Source organism: Epinephelus fuscoguttatus, linkage group LG15 (assembly GCF_011397635.1).
Source record: "Epinephelus fuscoguttatus linkage group LG15, E.fuscoguttatus.final_Chr_v1".
Taxonomy (NCBI): Eukaryota; Metazoa; Chordata; class Actinopteri; order Perciformes; family Serranidae; genus Epinephelus; species Epinephelus fuscoguttatus.
Genome location: NC_064766.1, coordinates 11,092,910 through 11,119,841, shown reverse-complemented (window position 1 = coordinate 11,119,841; position 26,932 = coordinate 11,092,910). Strand labels below are relative to the sequence as shown.

Below are 26,932 nucleotides of genomic sequence, written 5' to 3'. Positions count from 1 at the left end.
AGGAGGAGTGTGTATGTCTGTTTAAGATTTATAGTGACCGCAAAGTAGAAAAAGGTTATAAAAGAGGCTTAAAATGTCAAGTACTAGAGTCCGTTATAGGAAAATCAATGAGTAAAACATTCGAAAATAATAACACCACTAACTAGTGAAATCAAATAATAGAATAATAATAAAGAAAATTAAAAAACCCACACATTTTTACAGCAGATAAATAATTGGCAGCTAAACTTTTAATCTCATCACCTGGGGCCGTATTCACAAACATGCTGAGAATACTGTCAAAGAGCTCCTAACTTAGCCTAAAGGTTTTTTAGTTAGGAGTCCTAGCTTAGAAGTGATTTGGGAAAGTTCTCAGAGCAACTCGAGGAAGGAACAGAAACTTGGTTGACCCTGTTGCTAGGTATGATGCATTCTTTTAACAGATGTGATTGGTTGTCACACGCACCCTTTTGTGAGCCTGCAAGGTGTGGACACCCAGTGGAAATGAAATGAACTGCTGACTGTGAAAGTGTTGTCATTGTTTTGTGCTGATGGAAGGTTGAGACAGACCGAAGTCATCACTGCTGCACTGATGCATTTGTCCAGTTTTCCAAATATCTTAGTGTTGTGATTATTTTATTTCTGGCATTATAAAGTTATTGAGTTAGGTGGGAAATGCGCGCGTACCCCTTGTTAACAACAACAGTAACTCAGATTGAGATACAGATTCTCTTTTATCAAAACCCCAAATGATTGAGTTGTTTTTTTCCGCCTGGACCTTTATCCTCTGCTTTTTCTCCTCTAATCATCACGCTGTAATCTGTGACAGGCTGTCATGCTACCATAACTATAGCATTTTCACATATATGGGTTTTTTTTGGGAGCCATGAGCCTCGCGTAGGTTTACATTACCAAAGGTTTATGACAAGCCGCTAAAAGAGTCTGAGAAGTCCGAGGCTGTTCATAAAACATTCAGGACACCCAGATCTAACGACGCCACAGTTTATTCCACACTACTGAAGCTGCTCCTCTTTTTGGAACCACTGCAGAGTGGGTAATAACTTCGCTTTCAGCCATGCTTGTTGTTGTCATGGGTAACCGTATGACATCAATATGTAAACAAATTGAAATATTGCGAGTATCATGATATGAATTTTTCATATCATCGTTGTTTTCTCCCCCCTCTTTTAAGAAATATTCTGATATTACCCAAGACTAATGTTCAGTGCTGGAGGACATACACAGTATAGAAATATTCAGTTTCAAGTACAAGTCCTGCATTTATAATGTAACTTAAGTAAAAGCAGAAGTGTTTCCATCAAATTATATTTCAAGTACCAAAAGTTCAAGTACTAATTATGCAGAATGGCCCACTTAAAAATCAAATATATCACTGAGTTATAATTACTGACAAATTAATGTGTTGATGGCATCATGATGTTGGTGGAAGTGGAGCTAATTTTATTTACTTTATATACTGCTGGGTAGTGTGTAATTTTCTCCTATGGATCAATAATGTTTTATCTTACACTGAATAGTATATTTGTGATTATATTTTGTGTTATTGATCTGAATCTTTACACTCAAGTTACAGTATTTGTATCTCAACTGTTCTGGAGAAGAAGCATAAAGTAGCAGAAAATGGACTCAAGTAAAATCTCAAACTCTACTACTTTTTGATCTTTTTGTTCAGATAGCGCAGCATCAGCTGACGACACTTCCTAAAATCCCAATTACTCAAAGAGAAGTGAAAATGAGATTTTAAAAAAAGAAAATGTAAAAGTTCAACACCTGTGAACAGTGTTGTGCAGGCAAAGCTGTGTGTAGAAAACACTGACATGTTGTCTTAACTGTGCAAACAGTAAAGCCTCAAGTGGTCCGTTTATTAAAATTTTTACAACATTAAAGAATCTCCCCTTCGCTCCCTCTGTTACATAATGACGTCTATCTTGACCCTTCACAACAGACAAAAACAACTAATCATTTGAGTCGTTCTTGTCACTCATGTCTGTAATGTTCTGTTGAGTAACCTGCCCCCTCTTTGGGAACATTGAGAACAAACATTTAGAACTATTTTTTTTTCCTTAAGACAAGTCATGTCCTGACCTTAAATGTTTTGTCGATTCAGTAATGTGGTAGCTCCCAGCTCTCTGTGATTTAGTGTTGTAGACAGTAATTTTACAGACTCCTTCCAATTTCCCGCCTGCAGTGTAGATATTCTGAGCAGCAGGATTGCTGCCTTTCATCTGTGTGCGTGTGTTAACCAGTGTGAGTATGTTTGAGTGAGAAAGAGAAAATGGTTGTGTCTTCTCGAGCATTTATCCCTGTGGTCTCTCCAGGAAGAAGACTTTCAACTTGTCAGCAGGAAAACAGGCAGTTTGGAGCTCAGCTTGTCTGAGAGCTGGCGACTGCACAAAATTATGTGAATGTTCACACGTCAGTCAAATTTCCTCTGTCAGTCAGATCTACAGGAAACACATTGAGGGACTAACATGGGACAAATAAGTCAAGATTTGTCAAACTCCATGTGGCATAGGCCGAAATATCCCGATTCATAATCCTTTGTACAGCGTCTAAAACACTGGATCCTACACTTCCCATAATGTAACTTTATCCTTCCTTGCAGGGAGATACCCACATTTACCTATCTCCACATTTTCAGTTTGCTACAGATGCTTTCTGTACACATATGACACTCATGTGATGTTAGTTAGGCTATGTAAACTGATTTTCATCTGTGAAATTGTTCCTCTTTAATCCTCATGTGAGACTCTCCCTTAATGTCCGTCCATCAGTCTGCACGGATATGTGAAAGATTAATTAAATGTACAGTACATATGTACATGTGGCCATGTATTTGCGTGTGTATGCGTGTGCGAGAGTGTGCAGCACAGTTAAGTGGGCGTATGTCTTTCTGTGGCCTAGTTAGCGCTCTAGATGTAGACCACAGTGGACCACGCTGCCGTGCTGCCAGGCTGGCACAGGAAGAGAAGAAAGAAGCATGGGGGATTTCACAGAACAGCTCATGTCAGAAAATGATGACTGTCACTTAAAAATAACAGCACACAGGATATAATAATGCTTCAACTCCAGCATGGAAAGTAAAAACAAACCTAAAGGGACAGTTACCCTAAAATAAAAAAATGCATATCTTTCCTCTTACCTGTAGAGCTATTTCTCAATCTAGATTGTTTTGGTGTCAGTTGCCAAGTGCTGAGTGGCCATAGAGATGTCTGCCTTCTCTCCAATATAATAGAACTAGATGGTGCTCAGCTTGTGGTGCTCAAAACGCCAAAACAATACATATGAAAAAGTCAACAACAATGTCTCCTTCCAGAAATCACGACCCCGTCACGCAAGTTAATCCATAGACCTTGCTGTGAGCAGTTTTGCCACACTGTGCAGAAGGAAGAGTGCATTTATTGCTAGCTTACCTAGCCCCACAACGTTAGAGCTCAGCCAAGGAGGATGCTATTGATGTTTATATCTTGCACGGTCATGAGCACAAGCTTCTTGTCCATAAGAAGACTTCCATTTACGAAGTGATACGGTTACAGAATGTAGTTTGGAAGAAAGAAAATAGTTCCTGCATGAAATTGCTCACAACAAGGGTCATGGTTTCTGGAAAAAGACATTGCTGTTGAGTTTTTCAAATGTATTTCTGGGCACTTCGAGCACCACAAGCCAAGTGCTATCTAGTTCCATTACACTGGAGAAAAGGCAGACATCTCTACAGCCGATATTTCCAACACTCTACAATTCACATCTATATGATCTAAATTGATAAACAGCACTGCAGGTCACAGGAAAAATATGTGTTTTGTTTGGGAGGGACTGTCCCTTTAATTTGCCATAATGCAAAATACAGTGTTGGCTGACTTATGCTGCTAAATTTTTCTGTGGGTCATGCTCTATGTGTAATAATTCAGACCAAAACATTTTACTGCTAACCAATCTAGCCACAGTACTGGTTATCTAAAGCTAATGTGTTGCTCATGCAATACTCTAAGTAACAGTTGGGCTAACTGTTGTGGCTTCACTAACGACTGTGTATTACTTCCTATGGAAACTTAATACTGGTTGGTTTGATACTTGATAACTGCTTTGTTGATATGTGAACACATTCTTCGTTCAGAGTGAAAGCCATCTTCTTTGTTTGAACCTCACATTGTTTCCAACAGCCGTTAAGGCAAGATGTACAGTACAAATAATGCATACCAGATAAAACCCAGACAAAGACTGGTATGTGAATCCAATGACATCACTAAAACAACGCACCACAACAATGCACCACAACAATGCACCGTGGTTACCAGTCCGCTGAGGATAACTGACGTTTCCTTGACAACTTTCAGGAAATTCACAGCAGGTTTCAAATTAAACTTTGACTGAATGTCACCAAACTCATTCAAGACATCCAAAGTAATCAGAGGGTTCATCCAAGGTGAAGGAAACTTGAGTTTCATTCAAGCTGAAACATTTAAAACACAGTCTTAGTCTCGCACTAAACTTCACAGACCAACATATGGGTGGGATCTGATGGCAGGAGGTTCATACAATAATGGGAAAATAATAAAAGCTCCCATTGGACTAATAGCTGCTGATGATAATAATACACATAGTAAGACAATAATTGTCAACCAAGTACAGTTTTTTAATGCGCCTGGTTTATTGTCAAATTTACAAAACAGCTGCGAATAAGCTATAAACGCTATGAATTTGAAAATCCCCATGACAGTACACAACAAAACAAATTGTCCATATCTGATGAAACAGTAGTGATGTCAGATACTTTTTTGGCACTATAGATTAGAAGATGCAGCATCAACTCACACCCACCTAACAACAATGCTTTAAAGCAACTTGTCAGTGAACTCAGATGCAAAAGATACAGTTTAACTTGTCTTTCTGAACGTCTGGTGGTGCAGGAGGTATAAAGCTGCACTTCTGCATGAAAGAAGACTTGATCCAGATCAAATTCAGAAATTTACCCTCTTCTTACATCTTTATTTTATCACATATGCTCTATCTCAGCAAAGACCTGTGTGAGATCTCCACACCTCCACACCTCCACATTATGTTCAGTTACTCAGCACCTTCTGTGGTGATGACCTGCACGTGGGAGACGAGCAGTTTTCAGAAGGAAAGATGGAAATCTAGAATCCATCTAATAATTTCTGTGCAGTATCAGCTACAAGTTTGAGTGTTGCTGCTGTTGTGACTGATGCCTCCTTCTAAAACCTCTTATTCAGCCTGAAAATAGATTTTTGGGAGGAGAGGGAACAATTTCACATCTCTGTTTGAAGCTTTTGATGGGGAATCTTTTTGAGTGGGTACCGGTATCAAAGCCTGAATCTTGAAGATAAAATGTGTTGAAGCAAAGGAAGGAAGACAGCAGTCAGAGAGACGGAATGCACTGATAAAGGAGGACCAGGGCTGGGCAGCGTTCAGGAAGACTGAAGTGGAAAACGCTGAGGCATGGTAGAACAGTACTGTACCACCAGAATCATTATCACATAAATCCACGCAGTATGTTTCAATATTCAACTGAAGGGTGGCCAACGTTATTGTAGGACATTATCAGCAATATTTCTGAAACCTATTAGACCAAAAAATCTGAATTTGTGCTTTTGCAAAAATGCTTTTTAAAATCATTTCTGTGTATAACATGGCTTATTTTTTGTCAAGGTTTTTCTTCAAAGCCTTTTAAAATTTCAAACATGGAGCTAGGTGGTCCTCCTTCAATCGGTACACCAATGTTTGGCCAAGCAGGCATAGCTTATATGGTTTACTAATTTGTTCTCATTTTAAAAACTGAAGAAAGATAAAGCTTCGAAATGATTAAAATCCAGGTGAAAATCAGATTATAAAATATATGAGATATCAGCAGAGGGAAATTTTCTGGCTTACAAGGATTTAAAAGGAGATACCCTGGCATATATTCTGCCGCTACTGTATGAGTAAGTCACAGTCAGAGGATAAGGTCAAAGGTCAAGATACTCACTGGTTTCTTGAGGAAAAAGACGGACAGGGCTCCGATCAGAGGCATGTCCCCCAGCAGAGGCTCCATCACCACTCTCATCGTTCCGTGAAGCTGGACAGAGGAAATAAAACATTATGAATCAGTCAGTTAGCCCTCAGTCATGTGTCTACTGTATTCTATCTAATTAAAACCTATTTATGTTCTTGTTTTTTCCATGGATTGTGAATTGTTCTTTTAGACTACATGATATTTATGTCTTTAGAGATGGTCAGTATGTCCGATTTGATGTCTGTCTAAGCTTCATGAGTAGAGCTGGGTACAGTTAAATTTCAGTAGTGCAACCAAAACACTGCGTTTCAATGCCTTACTTTGACTCATGTTAACATTTTGGTTTTTTGTTAATCAAATATAATCATAGTTAACACACAAACTTAAATACTTTAATACATTTTTTTCAAAAATGTTACTCAAATTAGAGGCCATTTGAGAAGAGAACAGAAGTAAACAAGATTACAAATCAGACCAGAATTTCCGTTACTAGTTTCAAAACCTTTTTTAAAACTGTGTGAAGAGTTGGTACCAAAAAAGCATTGATATCTGATAGTCAACACTAAAGGAGGTGTTGCAGACACAACTTTCACTATGACTGAAATGATGGTTTTCGGCAGATATATGTTAACATCTCTATGGGTCTGGGCAGAGAATCAAGAGGAAAATCATGTTGAATTCACACCTCAATTGAAATCCATCCAAAGATAAAAGAAACAAACACCAAAATGTCGCTCTAAAAATGCTCGTTCACCCATGTGCTGATCTGACATGCATGTCCCCGCCTTATGACACACTACATAGAATAAAATGTCTGTTGTGGCCCACATTCACTTTTGCTTGTGTTGATTCACACCATTATTGGGCTGATATCTTACAGTCCGATCTTACAGGGCTTCCCACACATTTATTTATTTGTGGCGGCCTGCCTTGATTAAAACATCTGCCATCTGATTTTCTATCAGCGGTGTACTCTTGACACAGATGGAGCAGCAGAACGTGAGAGATCTAAAAGTTTGCCAAAACTGGCCTCTGCAGCAGCTGCTCCTCTCATCTATCGATCTGATCTTATCAGTGACAATCGGATCGACTGATCAACTATTTACCCCGCAACGCACACTCCACAAGCTGCTGCTGAGGAAACAAATGACTCAGAATTTAGAGATGGGACACAGACTGATACACAAGGACTCACACACAAGGAAAATACACAAATAAAACAGAGAGTTAGCGACGTAACATCTTTGCTGCCCATGATCCCGGCCTGTTAGATGTCCCTAATATATAGACATTGTTTCAATGCTGTTACTACCTCCAGTGCCAGCTCAATGATGAGACAGCTGTGTCCCAAATTGTACCTTTTACACAGAATGGCACAGCGGCATAACAGCATGAAATTCCCACCTTGAAGACGTTGTGTAAAAGGGGCTACAGATTCTAATTCTGTTGAAAACACTGTCTTGGTATAATGCTCTACTACTGTCACTTGTCTCGTCCTCCTTCAGTACTCTTTTTCTAATTCTATGAGGGACACACTGGCCTTGTGCTTTTCAAAAAAACAAGGCCAAACTGTTCATTTGACATTTGGCTGTCTCCACTGCTATCAGACTGTGAAATGCTGACATTATGAAACCTTTTTGGTGCCAAGAGTCATAAGGAGAAAAGATCAGAGCTTAAATCATCTGGGACTGAAATCAGCTATCAATGCAAAACAATACAAAAGAGGAAAACTGATGATTATAGCAGAAGCAAAGAACTGTGTCAAAGCTTTTTTCATGTTAAACTAAAATTACAGACATGGCTGATAATTCTTCAGAAACAAGTGAATGTTTCCCCCTCAGAGTTTTTCATTATTACCAACGCTGCTTTTTCAAGTGGCTGCAGTGACTCAAACCTCAGATATGTAGACTGCCCGTCTGCAGCACCAAATTTGGTCGTAGCTCACTCTGAGTAATCAAATACCAACATTTTACTCATCAAAATGGGCGCAGTGGAAAGATTTAAGATAGCCATTTGTTTATGCTCCTGCCTGAAGGAGGACACTTTATAAATCATGTGCAGCGGATACAGTAACACCGTGTCAGGATCCATTAAACCAGGAGGAGAAGCTCTCTTTTCAGTAGCTGACAGAGCGTTGATGTAGTCTGACAGGTAATGGGAAGAAAACTCTGAGAAACCTTCCTGGCGTGTGACTCATCATTCATGATAAGCTTGAAGTTAGCATCTTCAGCATCTCGACTGCTTATTTCTTCAGCAGCCTGTGAAAAGCTGACACACGGCCCGAGACTGCAGCTATAAAATTTAAGCCATACACAAAGGCAAATATTGACTGTGCCTCGTACACACAGCCGTCTCTCTCTCTCTCTCTCACTGTAAATCTTCTCCACTCTTCTGTCTGCTCACTTTCTCTCCCTCCATTTCTCTGATCTCTGAACAGCAAATATGGCCTGATCCTCTGCCAGCAGCTGAGTGGATAAAGTCTCCTTTATCAGTCCTGTGTCAACACATTATGTAAAAGTGTCTCTGGAGAGGTCACGGGTTAATATGGTGGTCATGGTCGGTGGAATGAGGACTAGAACCAATAACATCTGTCCAAAAGTACTCTCTCTTTTTTATCCTCTGCGTAGCCTCATAAATTTAGTCTAATAAGCTTGTTATTTTCAAGTTTAAATATTTGGTGAAATTTTGAAGTGAATGCTTTGAACATTCGTACATTTGTTTGATAATTTTATTAACTCTTTTGTTTTGCATTTTTGTTTTGTTTTAGCATTTTTCCAGCGGAAACAATCGGCCAGCTAAAATACAGTATCAGCCAATTTCTAGAAAATTATTTTGGTAACTGATCGTTTAAATACTTTATCAAGGAAAATGTCCACAGAATAACTGAATTTGCTGCTCTTCTCTTTTATATCATTTATAATTTATTATCTTTAAGTTTGGCACTGCTAGTCAGATAATTCAAGTGATTTGAGGACTCTTAAGTGTTAAATTTATCAATTAATCAAAAATAGAACTGACATACTATTGATAATGAACATCATCATTAGCTGCAACCCTATCTCTGTATTATTTCTGTAGCTTTATGTTAACTTTTCTGTTAGTTTTGTTTTGGGATTTTTTTTTTTTTTTTACAAAATTGAGAAGTAGTTTGCACAAAAAAGGAGGTATGCACCATTAAAAGAAGGAAGGGTGGAGTTTGTGGGAACAAAAATCAAACTAAGGCTGCAAGTATGTTGATTGTTTTTCTAAATGCTTGACTAAGCATTTAAAATGTCAGAAAATAGCCAAAAAACATTCATCAAAAGTTACGAGTACCCCAGTGTCCATATTTATAGTGCTTGTCTTGTGCGACCAACAGCCAAAACCCAAAGATAGAAAATGTACACCGATATAAAACAGAGAATAACAGCAAATTCTCACATTTGACAACCTAAAACCAGAGAAAATTCCTCATTTTTGCCCGATTACGGCCTTAAAATAATCAACTGTCAGAATTTTTGCCCATTCATTTCCTCCCAATCAGTTCTTTAATTAATGAATTAATAGCTTGAGTAGTTAAGCCGCAAAACAACAGAAGTGATACTGTTAAATCCAGTAACACAGTAGGAAAGAGACATGACCTATGACTATGTTTACAGAGCTATTCTTTGCTCTATGTGACCCTTGTCAACAAACCCACATCATGACATGGCAGAAAAATAACAAATGGCATTTAACACTGTACGTCCGCACTGTAGTTATACCTGTATACTTTTGATTCCAGCTCTGCAATAGTATTTCTTGATGTCCACGTCAATTGCTGTATTTCCGACAAAGCTGAGAGGAAGAAAAATGCAGAAAGAGGATTAATGTTGTGATGTGAAAGTGAGGAAAGCAAGAAGGAAATATATAGATTTAACTGCACAATCATGGCTTCATGTTTTGCCTATGTTCTAACAGAGCAGGACTCTAACCCTAACCAGTGGCAGAGATACTATTATTCTTAGGACGCATTCACACTGGCGCTATTTGGTCCACTTTAAATGAACCCTGGTCTGCTTCCACGGATATTTCGGTTCGTTTGGAGTGGTGTGAACGCTCATTCAAACTCTGGTGCGGACCTAGCGAGCGAACCCTGGTCTGCTTAAAAACTGGGGGTCTCGGTTCACTTGCAAGTGAACCCTGGTGCGGTTCGTTTACAGTGGGAAATGCAAACGGACTATCCAGCGCACCAAAGAGATGAAGTACACCAAAGACAGGAAGTGATGTAGAGCAAATTGCATTTTGGTGTTTGGTGTTTTTGTAGTGACCAAGCCAGCTGAAGGGGATGATTATCCATTTTCGATCCTGGCCATTCGGGTTTTCTTCTTCCTCATGCTTTTTTTTTCCTGGTCAGTGGTTGTTTGGGGCAATACCACCCCAAAACGAGCAGCTGTTGTAACTGCGAGACGTTGTTGTTTAAAAATTGCAGTGTGAAAGTGAACTGAACCAAATGAAGGTGTGAAATTTTTCGGCATTCCCCGCCCAATCAAACCAAGTTCCCCGGACTATCCTGGTGTGAATGGACCCTTGGAGGGAAAGGTGGGTGCCATCAGTAGAAGCTGTGGAATCACAAACTACAAGTGATCAATGGTAAAGTTAAAGCTTTGTGAATATGAGAGGTTAACTATGTACCTGACTTGCAGGTCCATGATGACCTGTCTCTTGTCCACATTCTCCGTGTAAACTTTCACCCCGTTCACTCTCAGTGGCTGCAGGAACACAGATATGACAGAGCAGAAACAAGTGAGCAAATATCAAATATCTGTCCAGACTCTGGATTAAAACCTCATAGATCTGCTGTCTATTACCTACATATGATGCTTTGCTGTGAAATATGAGCAAAATCTGGCTCAGTATGTGGTTTAAGCAAGAAAAGACAAGCAAAGACAGCTTGGTACAAACAATGGAGGAATGCTTTTCAAAACAGAAAACAGCTCGGATTAAAAAAACAGATTCACTTTGCTGCTTTTGTTCTCCTGTTGGAAAATGGAGAGTAGAAAAGTCAGTTCATGCAAGTGATGGAAGTTCAGCAGCACAAAGTAGACAAAAATAAACCCACCAATAAAAGTCCAAACACCTACACTTTGACAGAAGCTACAAGCAGCAGTATTAAAAAAAACATCCTAGTTATTTTGCACGTTTTAGCCCATTTAGTACAAATAAATACAGATTTTTAATACTCTTCTAATGCATTTATAGATCATTCTACAGTATTTCATATGTCTATGTGTCATCTGGTATGCAGTATCAGATGACAGATTTCATCATATGGTCACCTGCTCCAGGCACACTACTGCAGAGTTTACATCACTTCATGTAGCTACATGCTAACGTCAGGAAAACACTGTGATTTTTCATAGTAGAAACCACAGCTATTCCCTGCTACAATCATTTCCCCGACTGCAGTGAGGTGCAGAGAGTGCATATGCAGAAGTCCTGGACAAGCTGACCCACCAAAGCAGACTGGGATTTTTTGTGAGGGGGCTTAAAGAGATGGGTCCTAAAATGGAGCGTCTCAGACAGAGGGTGACTACAGGTGTTCCAGCACGGACCATATGAGGAAAATAAAGTGTTTTTTGACCCTTAAAGCATTAGACATGTCCTAGTAGACACCCAAAATACAAGTATGAACCTGAAAATGAGCATTAAAGTTCCACTTAAAGTCCAAACTTTACAAATCCAATACTATATGTATTAACACCACCATGACAGTCTTGGTGTTGTTATCTCATCACCTTGTCGCCCATGTCGATCTTGGTGAAGCAGAAGGTGCTGAGATGAGGGTTGGCACTCTTCACCGCCGGCTCGATGGTCTCTCTGAACAGTTTGTCCACAAACTGGCAGATAAATGGCCACATCTGCTTCACTGTCTGAGGGAGAGAGGGAGAGAGAATTAGGCTAATAGATCACCACATGGTCTATGCCAGGCTTGACTCTTAATATTCTCCATCCCAAAGAGGAGTTGAAAGTGTGTTCTGTTTTTACTATGGGAAGAGACAGTGAATGATCTGGAATCTATTTGTTTGGAGACACTAGAGATTTATGTGGCAATATATTAATATGGTTCAAATGAGAAACAGTGCAGAGAACACTGTGCTGTATTAACACTGCACAGACACACAGCGAGTGCGATTTCTGCGACACTAACCACTGTAAAACCACTGCTAATTTCAAACCAAGCCATCCGATCTATTGCATTGAGAATTTTATGGTAACATAATGGGATATTATTCATTTATCTGTTAATATGCCACAGTCACACACTGTACTGGCAGTGGAAGGGCTTAGAGTTCAGAGCGTTTCTCTCCTCAGTCTATCGTCTGCTTCTCAGTGACCCAGAAAAACCTTTGAAGGATTTTTAGGAGCTCAGAGACATGAATGAATATGTGTGAGCGAACAGGCAGGAATGTTCTCAGAGCTGATCGTCACCTGACATGCCCTTTTTGGGGTGAGATCTCTCATCTGATTGAGAAAGCGGAACTGAGGATCTGAAGGATGCTGACATTCAGATTCATTAGTGATCTTGTAAAACACTTTACGGTTTGTTGTGGTTCTGTGGTCCCGGAGGAAACCTCATTCTTTTAAATGTGAAATTTCTCCCCCTAAAAAAGCCTTTTTAATTTTTTTTTTTTTAATATTAATATGATTCCATTAATAAAGATTAATTCATATCATTACAGTCCACATTATTTATCTGTCAGCATAAAAATGTTCTCAATTTTGTTTACTTCATAAATAATAATGATAATGTTTAATTCTTTATTTCCATTCCTTTCATATCTGTACATTTTCCTTTTTATACGATCATTGTCAGCTGACTTGTTGAACTCTTTCATTTTGTGTTTCTTACTGTCAACTATTTTCTTCAAAATTTGCTGCTAAATGAAGTTGTACTTGTTAGTTTAGTATTTTTATTTATTTACTTTTTTAAGTTGAGGCTCGGTCTATTAAAGGTTCTCGACCTCTCCTGTCACATGCGTCACCGTATGATTTTACGCTGTCATATATATGTGAAAATAAAATAATTAGTACAAAAAAAAACTTTACGCTATAAAAAAAATAGTTTCGAAAATTAACTCAAGCCTTAATTTATTAGGCAATGCAGGTTTGATGACCATTTTTTAATTCTACCGGTAATCAGAGAGACTTAAAACATTGCTCTTTTGCTCCTACACTGGCAGAGTTTCCCATCACATACATTAATACCCTTCCCTTCAGGGACAGTCGACTGTAACTAACAAACTGATTTAAACACTAAAACCACATCCTCTGCACTGACAGATGCAACACAGACACATAATGATGACTTTTTTCTCCCAAAAACACTACGTTTTTTTTTTTAAAAGGAGCTGATACATTTTAACTGATTTTTATCTTGATATAATGCTCCCCCACTTTTAAAAGTTATTACCTGTTTTCATGTTTCCTGCTGCAATTGTTTATCTTAAATGAGTTTGTCTTGTCAAGAGGACAGCTCAAAAATATATTTCTCTTATGCAAAATAAAGAAAAATGGGTACAAAAAGTAGACCCCTCATCTGACTCTGTTCCAGAGTAAACCTAATAAAATAAGCACAGGTCTGAGGGCTTGTGCTGAAAAGGGATTTATTTATTATGGATTTTAAATACATTCAAACAACAGTAAGTATTTAAAATAAACACAGAAATGTCTCATTTTTTAAAGATACTGTAAAATAACAAAAAAGAGCCCTAGATTACATCACTAGGCTTAAACTGAGGCTATAAAGCCCTCATGGTCGCTCACTGTACTTCATCTCCAGATAGCGAGCAGTATAAATGCCAGTCGGCTGGAGTTATCACCTCTCAACCCCTCTCTGATAAAAGATGGCTATTCTGTGCCTTGGAGGAGCATAAATCTTTCTTATTGCCCTGTTACATCAGATTCTGCGTGTTTGTAAACAACCATAGAAGATAAATATGACATAAAAACCACTCTGTCAGGTTCAGATATTAAAAAGCTCTTTTCCCTTTCATCAACATCCATTAACTTCTTACTGGAAGTCCACCTGAACATTTACAGTAAGTGGTGCTCTTCCACTTCTCTCTTGCTCTCTATATCTTCCTATATCTCTCTATCACTCGCTCCAACTCCCCCTCTCTCTCGGGGGGTGGTAGCACTGGGTCAGGGTCTAGCAGAGCTCCAGATTCAGATCCTATTTATATACACTACCTGTGTGCTTCTGCTAGCTGACAGGCTAACGGCCCTGGATGTAGAGCAAACCAGTGGGTGAGAGGAGAGAGAGATGAATATAATGAGTGCGCGTGTGTGCGTGTGTGTGTGTACCTTATTCAGCCACTCCACTCTCTCCACATCTGGGTAATGGACCTGGAATAACAAAGAGAAAGGAAAGAGTTAGAATCACATACAAAATACAATGTGTTTTTTAATGTACGAATTCACTGGGCAAAAAAAGAAAACCACTTCAACTTAGGTTACAAGGCAAACATGCCATATTTATTTTTATGTAACATTTTTAAACAAAACTGTTTAATTCATCCTTTAACAGGCTCAGGTGTTGATATTCCTGACAAAATCCTGACAGTAGCCACAGCCAGGACAAACTGCAGGTCTGATTACCAGTATGTATGCCAGGCTCCTGTGTAAATCCTAATTACCAAAGATAAACATACTCTTTGCATGCGCTTTGTTTTGACACAGTATTACGTATCTTGCACTTTCTCCCCTATCCATGCCAGTTTCTCTTTGGCAGAGCACCCAGCAACATAGTCTCTGATGCAGCCTGCAAAAGCTCACAATCATCACACATGCTTTAAGACACTTGGCAAGCATCACCAGTGACAACCAAAATTTGGAAATTCACAAAGAACTTTCCAAAACTTAATTCAGTTCAGAGGATATTTGTTTACTTGTTCTTTTAAAGAAGAACTTCCTCCATATGAGTATCACAGTGGCTTGGTGTCTTTTAAGAATTTAAAATCAAAAGTAAGCTTTTGTCACCCACAGATTTCAGACTTGCATTATCTTTATACAAGACTAAGACTGCATCCAAAGTCTCTTATTTGATATTTCCATTTCCAAGCCATTTTGATCTGCCATCTTGCAGACCATCCCAAAGCTTTTATTTCTGCTCTGAGGAGGAGGAGGAGGAGAAATCTCTGTGGAGCATGAGCGAGGATACATGAAAGTAGCCTTCCTGGAAGACTTTAAGCTAACAAGCTATGATGTTAAATACTCTGCCCCTTCATCTGGCAATTGTGAGTGGGGTCACGGAAAAACAGTACAAGTGCCCATTATTAACAGTTAATTTATGATTTGAAATGTAACGTAATGTTAATACAACATGCGTTCGCGTTTATTTAATCCATAAGCCGTTCAGTTATGTCATTACAGCGCCTTCCTAATGTGTTTATTGTAAAGCATGCGTTATTTAGCAGAGGCATTTTTCAAAACGTGTTTTAAAACGTTGTGTTAACACTATAGAATGACAGATATTGGCCGCTATTAGCAGATCCAGTTGTGACACAATTATCAGAAACGGACGTCACTTCACATGACAGGTGGACATCTCATTTCTCTAAAAACCCATTTCCTCCTTTCCTCTCTCTTCACGTAGTTTCCTGCATCTCTCCATGCATCCTCAGTGGGAGGGACTAAGACACAAGGAAAAGACACATGTCAGGGAAACTTAGAGGCAATTTAAGAGACTTGGGATGCACCCTGTTAGCCTACAGTCTATAAGTCTACAATACTAGCAGCTCTGTGAGGCTGCACTAAGGTAAAATCAGGCTGACTACCTGAGAACACCAAGTCTATGAAGCCACAGTGGGATGCAATCTGACAGGATGTCAGTGCAGCCCATCGCAGCTGTTGTGGAGGACTGGCAATCACCTGTGACAGACCTGCTGTATGGCAGACACTGGGAAGATTCTGCAGAAACACTCAGGCCTGGGGCGCATACACAGAAACCCTTGCTGAGTACATTTAAATGGGGTCATAAACAAGATGCATTTGAATAGAGACTAAGTTCCCCGAAGGCTTTAGTCTCTAAATACATAAATAAATAAAAAGTTTATGCACAAGTGCTTCCTTATTTAACTGTTTTGCATTCACTGGAAAATGTCCACAGCAGATCCATGAATACAAACTATTACTACAAATAAATTGGACAATATTTCTACATTATTGCTGGTAAAATAAGACAAAAACATACTTTGGTGTATTCAGTTGATCAGAACTGCTCACAAGAAATAAGGAATGTGTAAAAATCAGTAAATTTAAGTACTTAAGATGCATTTAAAATGCACTAAATTCATGTTTTTGTTTATTGTTTCCAGTACAATTTCAAGAGTACACTTGAACTGAATCAGTTAAGTTTTATACTGTAAATGTGATGTGCAACATTATTATTATTATTATTATTATTATTATTATATTGTCATTAATGGCACAATCTTTTATTGTAGCCAAAAAGCCCTTCACCAAAATTCAAAACCCTTGATTGGTATCTTCTTTTGGTGTATAATCTGTCTGATAAATTACAAGAAGTTGCAGTAAACAAATGCCAAAGATAAACCGAAGGTATAGGGCTGACCCAAATGCTTTGGAGCTTTGGTCGTTGCCATGGTCACTGAAGTCAAAATCAGCGTTTGAATGCTCTGTAGTTATTCATGAAGCACCAAGATACATTATTTTTAGTTATTCTTAGACAAGGACATTTAAACAAGTGATAGTCATGCAACTTAGACTCCCTCTCTTCTAACGTCAGTCACCAACAGTCCAGCATGACTCTTAACTCATGCCAGTTTGATGACATGTAACAGGCTTACAGATAAACTAGCAGGATGTCAAAAAAGTCAAGTGCTTGGAATAGTTTGAAAATCTGTGCAGATGACCCCCAAAAGTCAAGCATCAGATATGCCAAAGGAGTCTGGTTTGTCACGAATCTGCAACCAGCTTGACAAATCACCTGGAAACTTTAAGTAACAGCTGAGCCATTTTGCAAAATATTCTTTTTTTTAGCTGTTATTGCTAATGCACAACCTGCATGCTAACTGTCACATTATTGTAGGTGCAGTGACTGAGGACAAAATATATGAAACAACCACCAAAACAACTTCATAGTACGGTCCAAAGTAAGAGTGGTGGTTGTAAATGCTGCTGTCGAAGTCTTATTCTACTACTGTTGTTTAAATACCTTCTAGTAAGATACCATTTATTTCTCACATGCACCATGAATAGCAACAAAGCAAAGGGATGACATTACATCATTTATCATCACTATGTCCAACTGAGGTCGAGAGGACAGAGAAGTCAAAGTTACTGGAATGTAGCCAAACATTTAAATGGGCCACACATTGTTGGTTGTCCACGTTACGGTGAACACTGCAAGTTTATTCAAGGTTGCGTAAAGCGGCGCTGTGCCAGGTGTGGCTGTGATCTGTTCTATGGTCGACACCATCACAGCAGTCAGCTACACCAGCTGTATCTGTTGCAAACTCAAAACAAAGTAAAGGAGTGTTGGAACCGTGAAGTAAATGCAGGAAAGAATGACTCATCTGTCTAATAAACAGGCAGCTGCAGAAGCCCAATTTTCTCCCCTTTAAGGGTAAACAACAGCAACAGAGGAAGCAACACTGCAACAGTGTTCAAATGAAAAAGTAACGGGAAAGAAGTGCAGTTAAAACTCAGACCAAAAAGCAAATGACAGTCATTCACATGATGTAAACAGGAAACAACACTTAGGTACTAATGAAGCAGCCAACATGACTCAGCTTTTGGAGACAAAACTGGGGATAAAACTCAAAATACATGAGCGGAGGAGGAAACAAAGCTGATGCAAAGGTAACAGAGAGGGAGAGAGAAAATGAATGACACTGGCAGAAATGAACAAAACAGTGGTTAAAAAATGAATGTATGTATTTTTATAACAGCTTCCGTAACAAAGCAAGGAAACGGATTCATTTCCTTAAAAAAAAATAGGAACATTTCTCTTTTTAGAGCAACAATGGCACTACATTTTTTTCTGAGTGAAGAAGGACAAAGGTTTCTAAAGGTCATTCATCTCTTCAATGTGGTCCAAGCAGAAAATCTGAAAGCTTTAACTCAGCCTCCTGTTCCAGAAGACTTCCTTTTCAAATCTCACACAATGGCTCATAATGTAAAAACACATAGTGGAGGCCTCTAGACACTGATAATCTTCTTAGTCATGGACTCTCAAAATGGATTTAGTACAAATTTATTGATGGCAACATGCTCCACCCAGTTGGGCAGCAAGATTATATGCAATAACACTGGTGAATGTCACAATACTTCTTTCGATGAATAAACAGATATTAAAGTGTACTCGGTTCTTGACTAAGACTTGTATAGCACCTGTGCTTCTGCTTGTCTTCTCTTCTGTATCCAAAAAACTGCCAAGCAGCTGACATGCTATTTTTTTGGCATAAGTTACTCCCTGGCATTAGCATCTTTTGTCTCACTTGCATGCGTTCAGATTCTGACCAATCGGACAATGCCTAATTACGAGGGTTCAGTCTGACTGGCCAGAGAGTTAACAGCATGGCGTATCAAACAAAGTAGTGTCTAAAGACAGAATTTAACTCAATATGTTGTTAGTATATTCGAAGCTGCATATTGAGTCTTTTGCAACTTTTGTATCACGCAAGTTTATATCCCCATGATGATTAAAAAAACAACAAACAGTCCAGCCCTAATTACATTGTGTAAAAATTACTTGAACCATATAAATAGCATAACCCAATATTCATCAAAAATGAGTAGCAAGCACTGGAGACCTGTGCTAGCACTCTACAAGCCAACATAACCTAATTGCAAAAAAAAATAAAAACATCGCTGGCATCATGTTTGTGCAAACCACGGATACCTTACATTTGCGAGTTAGTATGTAGGGGATATGTTGAAACTTTGCATTTCAACAATGCTGCGGTTAATGTGTGGTTAGGTTTAGGCACACAAACTACTTGGTTACTGTTAGGAAAATATCATGTTTTGGCGTACACCTAGTTTGGGGGCACAATCCTGGAAGGAAAGACAGCAATGTCTCTGGAAAAAAACAATCACTTTTCATAGCACTTTCCCTCCCGACAAGTTGCTATGAAACACCCATGTCTGGAGCCTAAAAAGCCAATGGAAAAACACCAACAGGTGGCTACAAAACATTGATGATTAAGCCAATTTTTGTTGTTTATTGGTGTGAAACAGTACAGAGCAGCTTGGCACCCATCTCGCCTTGGTGACATCCACCATCCCCTCCACCTCCTGGTGACAAATTCAGCTCATAGATTGCATCACTTTAGAAATGCTGATATGACAAATATTAAGCAGCCAAATATAACAAATTTGTGGTTTACAGAAATGTAGAATGCAAAAAAATTTCTTTTGGTGAATGGGCTGGATTTTTTTTCATTTTCGAATATATACACAAGCTATCAGAGCTAACATGGAGGATTATGTTTGAGGAACAAGTTAAAATGGGAGTACAGAATGAGGCAAAACCTTTATGGAACCAGCAGCCCCTCCTACCCTCTATTGGTGATCAGTATACAGGATCAGGATTGGAGCTTCCCTTTAGTTACGCGTGTGTGTGTGTGTGTGTGTGTGTGTGTGTGTGTGTGTGTGTGTGTTTTTCTCTGTGTCAGAGCGAGCCCAGTGGGTGAGACTCACAGTCCAACTATGTCACAGCTGTTTGGAAATCCTAACCTTCCTTACCAGCCACACCCCCAATACAATGCATGCATGTGTGTGTAAGAGAGAGAGGGGTGTGGAGTGGATGAATAATTCAGTCGAGCATTTCTGGAATTCCTTAACTCATAAAGCAACTAATTAACTAAAAGAATTCCCTGCCTTCATTTTAGATCTAAGTCCCGTCACTGCCTGCTTACTGAAAATCAACGTCAGCTTCCGACAACTATAACAACCTGGAAACCTGCTCAATCAGCTTCTCCTCAAACTGCTAAAGGCATTGAAAGGTGCAGAAACAGGACACCTATATGACGAGACAGTTGCTCCATGCTGACATCTATATTTAGGCTCAGACAGAGAGGGAGACGAGCTGTTGAGGATGTGAGGAGGATAGACAGCAGCCAGGAGAGAGATCAGTCTAGGAAATCTGAGTACTCTATTGTGCTGAGGGCGGACAGAACCAGACTGGGTTTTGATGTTTAATAGATTTCGATTGTACGGCCTGCAAGAGAGTTAGCTGCCACTGCTCCCTGCATTCTTGGTGTATATATGTCACTGATAGCCTGAAAATGATGCGCAATATTGCCTATTAAATGGTAAGAAAATAACACTTATGTTGACGAGTATTAAACTTGGCAAGGCTGCATAATAAAGCAACAAATTATCTTCCTAATCTGAATCGACTTTGTTTGTTTTCCTGGAACTAAAATGACTGTGGCCCCATAACAAGGTGCTGCTGTGCTATGCAGACAATACAATCAATCTTCATTTTAAGCTTTGAAAACGTACCTCTCAATAAGCTTGTCAGTGTAACATATTAGCATATCTATGTTAAAGGAGGATTCTTTCCAAGAAGAACTGGCAAGCAAAAGATGCCATCGATCCCTCTGCAAACGGCTTCTGCTGAAGTAATCGCAGTTGAAGAAAGAAATAGTGTTGTTGAAACCCCTTATTCATTGTCCTTTAACAGCATGTCGTGTGTCTTTGTGGTGTGTTTTTACTGTAAACCCTGTGACAAGCTAAATATCCCTCGCGGGACAATGTAGTTTGAATACATTTGAATGGAAACTGAATATGTGGCAGCATCGTACCCTGGACCCCTCTCAGCCAGAGCCAAACAGAGTGCCGGCCCTGACTCTCAGTTTAACTGCTTAATAGTGAGTATCTGGAGCCAAATTTTGACACTCTCTAAATCAAGATCCTTAAGGTCAGTTATAAGTTTAGAGTAATCAATTAATTTTAAGAGTATGAAAACTAGCTTCTTATTTCATATTTTACATTTCACAAGCAGCACTAAACTGTGTCAACATGAATTTTAAGTAGGACTAACAGCTAGGGCCGTAACGGTACATGTATTTGTGTCAAACCGTTCGGTACGGGACTTCCGGTTCGGCACGACCCTGTATCGAATTATTGGGCGCAGGATATTATTTTATTTTATTTAGTTTTGTTTTAATTCCGTTTTTGCGAGCCGAACCATTTAAAATATCTAGTTCCCCGACGGACATAATTGAGTGATGGACCGAGTCCCGTAAATCTCCGCTTTCACTTTGTACAGCACATTCTCGCATTTTGACAACATGGCAAGTGAGCCTGACGAACCTGAAGACCCACCAGCAAACCTTAAGTCCTCCGCTCGGGAACACTTTGGTTTCAGGGTAAAATACGAAGATGGAAATAAACAAGTGGACAAGACAAAAGCAGTGTGCCGACACTGCAGAACAGTGGTCGGGTATGTACTTGGAAACACGTCTAACATGCTAACACATCTAAAGCGACACCACCTGAGTTTTAACGTTAACCGGCACGACTAGAAAAAGCAATCTGGTGCAAACTATGGTATCGTCGTCGTTTAAAAAGAAAAAGCGTTTCCCTGACCATTGCGCTAAAGAAATAATCAATGCCACTGGAGTTGAGTAAAATTGTTTAAGCTGCACTTTAGATATAAGCATGTTTTGTTTACTGCACTTTAACAAAGTGGGAAAGCTAAGTAAGTTCCTAGTAAAACTGAATCTGAGCAGGCTTTAAAGCTGACCAGCTGCACTATACTTTTTATTCTAATTGAGTAAAACTGTTTAAGCAGAAATGTATATTTATATTTTTCATTCAAAAAATGTGTTAAAAAAACAGCAGGATTTTATTTTTCACTTTTATATTTCTATTTTCATTCAAACAATGTGAAAAAGCAGGATTTTATATATATTTGTTTCATTCAAAAATTGTGTAAAAAGAGTTAACTGCTGTGGTGGTATGTTTTAATAAGGTTACCAATAAGATAAGATATTTAATAGTTGTCTATTTTTTTCATTACTGTACCGAAAAAAAAAAAAAACGAACCGTGACTTGTGTACCGAGGTACGTACCGAACCGAGATTTTTGTGTACCGTTACACCCCTACTAACAGCACAACTTACTGTGACATACCTGACCAAAATGTCTCTTTCTAAACCATAAAGAAAGGTTTACCAGGAGGACATAAAGCTCCAAGAGTGGAAGACAACTGATTAGTTTTTGTAAAGTTTAATATGACTTCAAAATTCTCCAGTAAATGGCACGTCTTTATGAAAAGAAGTCCAATAAAAAGGAGTGAAGAGGGAAAGGAGAGTTGTTCAAGCTCCAAGATCATTAAGTTGGAATTTACTGTTGTGAAAAAGGTTTTGGATCTACTCCAGCACACTGAATTTTCACTAAAACAATGAGTATGTTTGGTGGTGTTTGCATATATATTATGTCAAAATTGTAGTAATTGTATGCCTTTTATCCTTTGGGTGTATATGTAGTATAAGGGCAACAATTTGTACTCAGTTCAACAAATGTGGATTTAAACACCCTTCAATAAAGCCAAAGTTAGCACTTTAACCCTAATAGTAACTGTCGTTTTTTTAAATCCAGTGTGCAGGAGAGGAGAGTTTTAGAAGAAAGCATCAAAAACACTCTGGAGGTAAAAGCAGGACAGAGCAACACAAGACTTTTCTGTTCCACCACATTGTTTCCATTCTCTGCTGTGGAGCAGAGCCCTGCCTTTTGGCACATCAAAAGAGCTGGGTAAGCCCCACCCATGCCATGTCACACGAGTACACAGAGAGAGGAAAGGAAGACAAGGTGGAGTGAAACAAAATGAGGCGCAGAGAGAAACAGTTACACTGCGGTTCGTAGTAACGTTCCATTTCTGAATTTAAAAAGCCTTTTCCGACTGTTTCAAACCAGTTTGTTTTAACTTTTAACTGTCCGTCGACAAGGTTTAGCTGAGTTTTAGCCAAGTTTCATATTCATAGTTACACACGCCCACATGTATGACGTACACAGTACAGCCCTCTGACTCAAACACTGCTATAATTTATCTGAACACTTCCAGTCCTGCATACAAACAACATAAAGTAATCCAGATTTGATTCTACTCTGTTCTGTCGTTTAGTGAAATATTTAAAAGATGTGCAGACCTCATTATAGCAAAGATATTTGTGACAAATTCTAAACTGAAAAGTCCAGTTACTATTTTTTCTGAGCTTTCAGTCACGTCTCACAGGCTTCATCAGAGAATAGAACTTATTAGTTTTTTGAAAGCTTGTAAAAAGCTAATAAAATAAATAGGGATGCACGATATTGGATTTTTTGCTGATATCCAATATGCTAATATGTAACAACTTATTTGGCCGATAACTGATACCTATGTCGATATATCCACTTTTCTCCCTACCTAATTTTAGTGATCATGAAGTCTCTTCTGGAGTGGAATAACATCATATTATGCATGCATACTATTGTTGTGATGGCCCATCAGCAGATGGAGACTTGAAACAGAATGTTTTTCAATGTATGTAATATCCATTTGTTGTGCAAAATAAGAAAAAGCACATTGGCCGATACCGATGATGTACTTATATTATCAGTATGTTGGCCAGTTCCAATGATGTGCTGATATTATCGTGCATCTTTAAAAATAAAATGTAGATAACAAGCGCTGTTCTTGTCCAATTAATCAACTAACTATCTTGATAAAATATTAGACTTAACTGTTTAAGTCAATTATCAAATACAAATACTAAACATACCATGAGCACCTTTAAATTTTTAGACTGGTTGTCAGACATACCAAACGACTTCAAGATATCACTTACACTCTGGTAAGGGCCAGATCACACTGATGTCAAAGAACTAGTGCTGACAAAGGCTGACTGTTGTGTCACCTCACGTTGCCTTTGCCTCTGCCAAAAAATTATGCTTGAACAGGCCGCAAAGACCAAGAAGTAGGTATGTTCTGCACCTGCGTGAGAGGAAATAACTCTCCATACCAGCAGTCAGTAGTAGTCTGTATTCGCTATTAAAAAAGGGAAACTAAAAGACAGACGTGACGGATTCAAGATGCTAGTTAGCTATCTAGCACATACAGAACACAACGCTATGTTGAAAGAACAAATGACATTTACCATGGGTTAGCAAATAATGGCACAAACCATTACGAACTCTTTCTGCTAAAGTGGCCAACCACTCCCTCTTGACTTTGGCCGTTTGTTTTCTTTCCTCACTTCCATCTCTCTTCTCGTGCACTAAGATGAACCAATCAGAGTGATGTCGTTCCACCCGGTCAAATGCCCATTCAACATGCTGAATTGCCCGATAAACAGTCGGCAAAGGCCAACTAGTGCCAACGGTGCAGGACATACTGCAAAACTAGGTCAACAGACGCTCACCGACAGCTTGACAGTGACCGATGGCCAGCCGTCAGCTTGATGTGTCAGGGCCCTTATGATGGATATTTGGGTCTTTAGTATCGGTATATCAAACAATAAGTTAATAGACTGATTTAATAGTGTGAATGTTAGTATGACTGGTGCAGCCGTACATTACTCAAGGCAAACCTGCATGGGGGAGGGCATGAATTTGCATTACAGTACTGCCTTTCATTTGTCTGTTTTGGTTTCACCTTTTCTCCACTGTCACTTCCCCTCACTCAGTTAAATGTGATAAACCAATCAGAATTAATCCAAAGTCAATTAAACTGCTCTAAACTCAACTGCCAAACACTCTCAAGACAACACCCCGCAGTTGGCATTAAGATACTGAACATATCAAGCAAGAGTCAGTGAGTCCTCATGGCCATGTGGTTTAAAACCCACACCACATAACTGCAATATCTAAGAGAATAAGAAAAAAAAAAAGACAAGCCCTGTCTGAAGCAAGGAAAAGTCCTGTAAAACCCAAAGCAAATTTCAAAGCAAATGCCTAGAAATGATGCACACAGGTACTTTATGCTACTGCAACAGAAGTAGGAAGGCTTGATTCCTATTTAAATGACATCCAGTCAAAACACTCGCTATCAGCATACTATACAAAAGTCTGGCTGATGCTCAAATATCAGCTCTTGTGTTGTGTCTGCTTCCACAGGAATGTGGTTCTACTGTATAAACCTGTGGCCTACATGCTGCAGCCCCATATCTTATGTCATGCATTGCTAATCACATTAAGAGCTTTAAAGGTTGCACATGGGAGTCTCGCTCCGCTTATCTTTGCTCTATTCGTCACAAACTTTATGATTTCCCAGCTCATATGGATCAAAGGATTACAGGGCAATTGAGTGATCATGGATGGACACACTGAGTTACAGATTATGTAGTTCAGATGGTTATGTTGCAAAAGACCAAAGTTTTGTGGTGTTTGATAACGTAAATGGCAGAAAGTGGTGTCATTAGAATGAAAAATAGGAAATGTAAAAGCCTTTTACTTTAATTTAATTTTCCAGATATTTCAGGTTCTAAAGTCTCTTTGTCTGTTTTTATACTTGACTCCCCAGTATCTAGCAGCCTTCAGCTAATATTACTTTATGTTTATATAGTTTAACAAAATTTAATTCAAGGCCCACTTACAAGCTGTTTTTGAGCAAATGATTACTATTATTATTTGTTGAGGAAGACTGTGAGATGTGGTTGGAAGTAGGGCAACTACTTTTCTCCATTAATCAATTAATTATTGGCCTATAAAACCCCCCAAAAAACCAAGATGACATCATCAAATGTCTTAATTTGTAAGACCATAATGTCCGAGTAAGAAAAGCAGCAAATGTTTACGAGACTGGAACCATCCTTTTTTCATTTTTGCTTAAAATATTAATTGAAACAACTATTCAGTCAATAAAAAACAGTTGTCTAATATTTTCTTTTCGATCAGCTAATTGATAATTGGACCACAGCTCTCACTGAAAGCTCTGGAAATGCCAGTAAGTGGACTTTTCTTTGTCAGACAACTGTTTCGTCGATCAAGAATGAACTTATTACAATAGTTCTACAAATTTACACATACACAGTGACTTACTTTTTAATATATACTATATCTTATAGGATAAATTACTAACCCATTCATTTCCAGCATAATCAATAATAAAAAAAATGTTAGTTCTTGCCTAAATATTCAAATAATATTTACAAAGTAAATATTTTAGCATTCAGCACTAGTTAAACTGTAAATAAAACTACTGGATTACCTCGAGAATATCTGTTGTATTATTGTATTATCCATAACATCAACATTAAAAATTTACTGGCCAAAATATTTGTTTACTTGGCTAATTAATTAAGTATAATTTTTACACTTGTGTCTCCAACGCTTCCATGGTGGTACATACACACATCTTTAAAAGTTGTCATGGTTATTGCATAAATGAGACAGTTCCTCATCAAACTCTGCAATACATCTTTTAATACTCGTAAGTGTCAGTGAGACAACAACAGAAAAAGCCTCTATATATGCATCTGTTTGTGTCTGACAGCAGTGAGGGAGTCATGCAGCATCAGCTTGTCTTCACCAAGATAAATTTGTACCATTACCTCAGGCATTCTTGGCCTGTTAACTATGAGCTGCTGCCCACACTGCTTATCAAGCCTCATTCTAGGCATATTTGCTGAGAGTGCGAGCCAAGACGACAGGCACTCTACCAAAATCCATATTTCAGCGATGATCATAGTTGGTTTACTGCTTGCAAATATGTTGCAGATGTGCTTCATTTTGTTGATCGTACATAAGACTGAGTGTGACGGTTTTTTATACAGTATGTGTCATCCTGTCCACCGTGCAACTGTTGCCTCGATAATGCTACATTGTGAAGCTCCACACAGATCTGACACCTGTCTTTCCCAGTTTGCTAAAGCTTGGTGCGCCATTGTTGCTTGGCAAAGGTGGTGGTGTCGCCAGCACAGCCTGTAGGTCTCAGGGACCACAAACAGA

The 26,932-nt window shown here is 38.8% G+C and overlaps 1 protein-coding gene across 2 annotated transcripts in view; it reads right to left on the bottom strand.

Moving 5' to 3' along the window:
* The window catches only part of esyt2a (extended synaptotagmin-like protein 2a), a 68,836-nt gene that overhangs the window by 32,700 nt on the left and 9,204 nt on the right, over positions 1 to 26,932 (bottom strand). For both annotated transcript variants that reach the window (XM_049598236.1, XM_049598237.1), the window contains exons 3-7: positions 14,336 to 14,377; positions 11,767 to 11,901; positions 10,664 to 10,740; positions 9,754 to 9,826; positions 5,984 to 6,073 (exon numbers count right to left, since the gene is read on the bottom strand). In XM_049598236.1, coding sequence (XP_049454193.1) covers positions 5,984 to 6,073; positions 9,754 to 9,826; positions 10,664 to 10,740; positions 11,767 to 11,901; positions 14,336 to 14,377 — 417 coding nt within the window. The remainder of the gene's footprint in view (positions 1 to 5,983; positions 6,074 to 9,753; positions 9,827 to 10,663; positions 10,741 to 11,766; positions 11,902 to 14,335; positions 14,378 to 26,932) is intronic.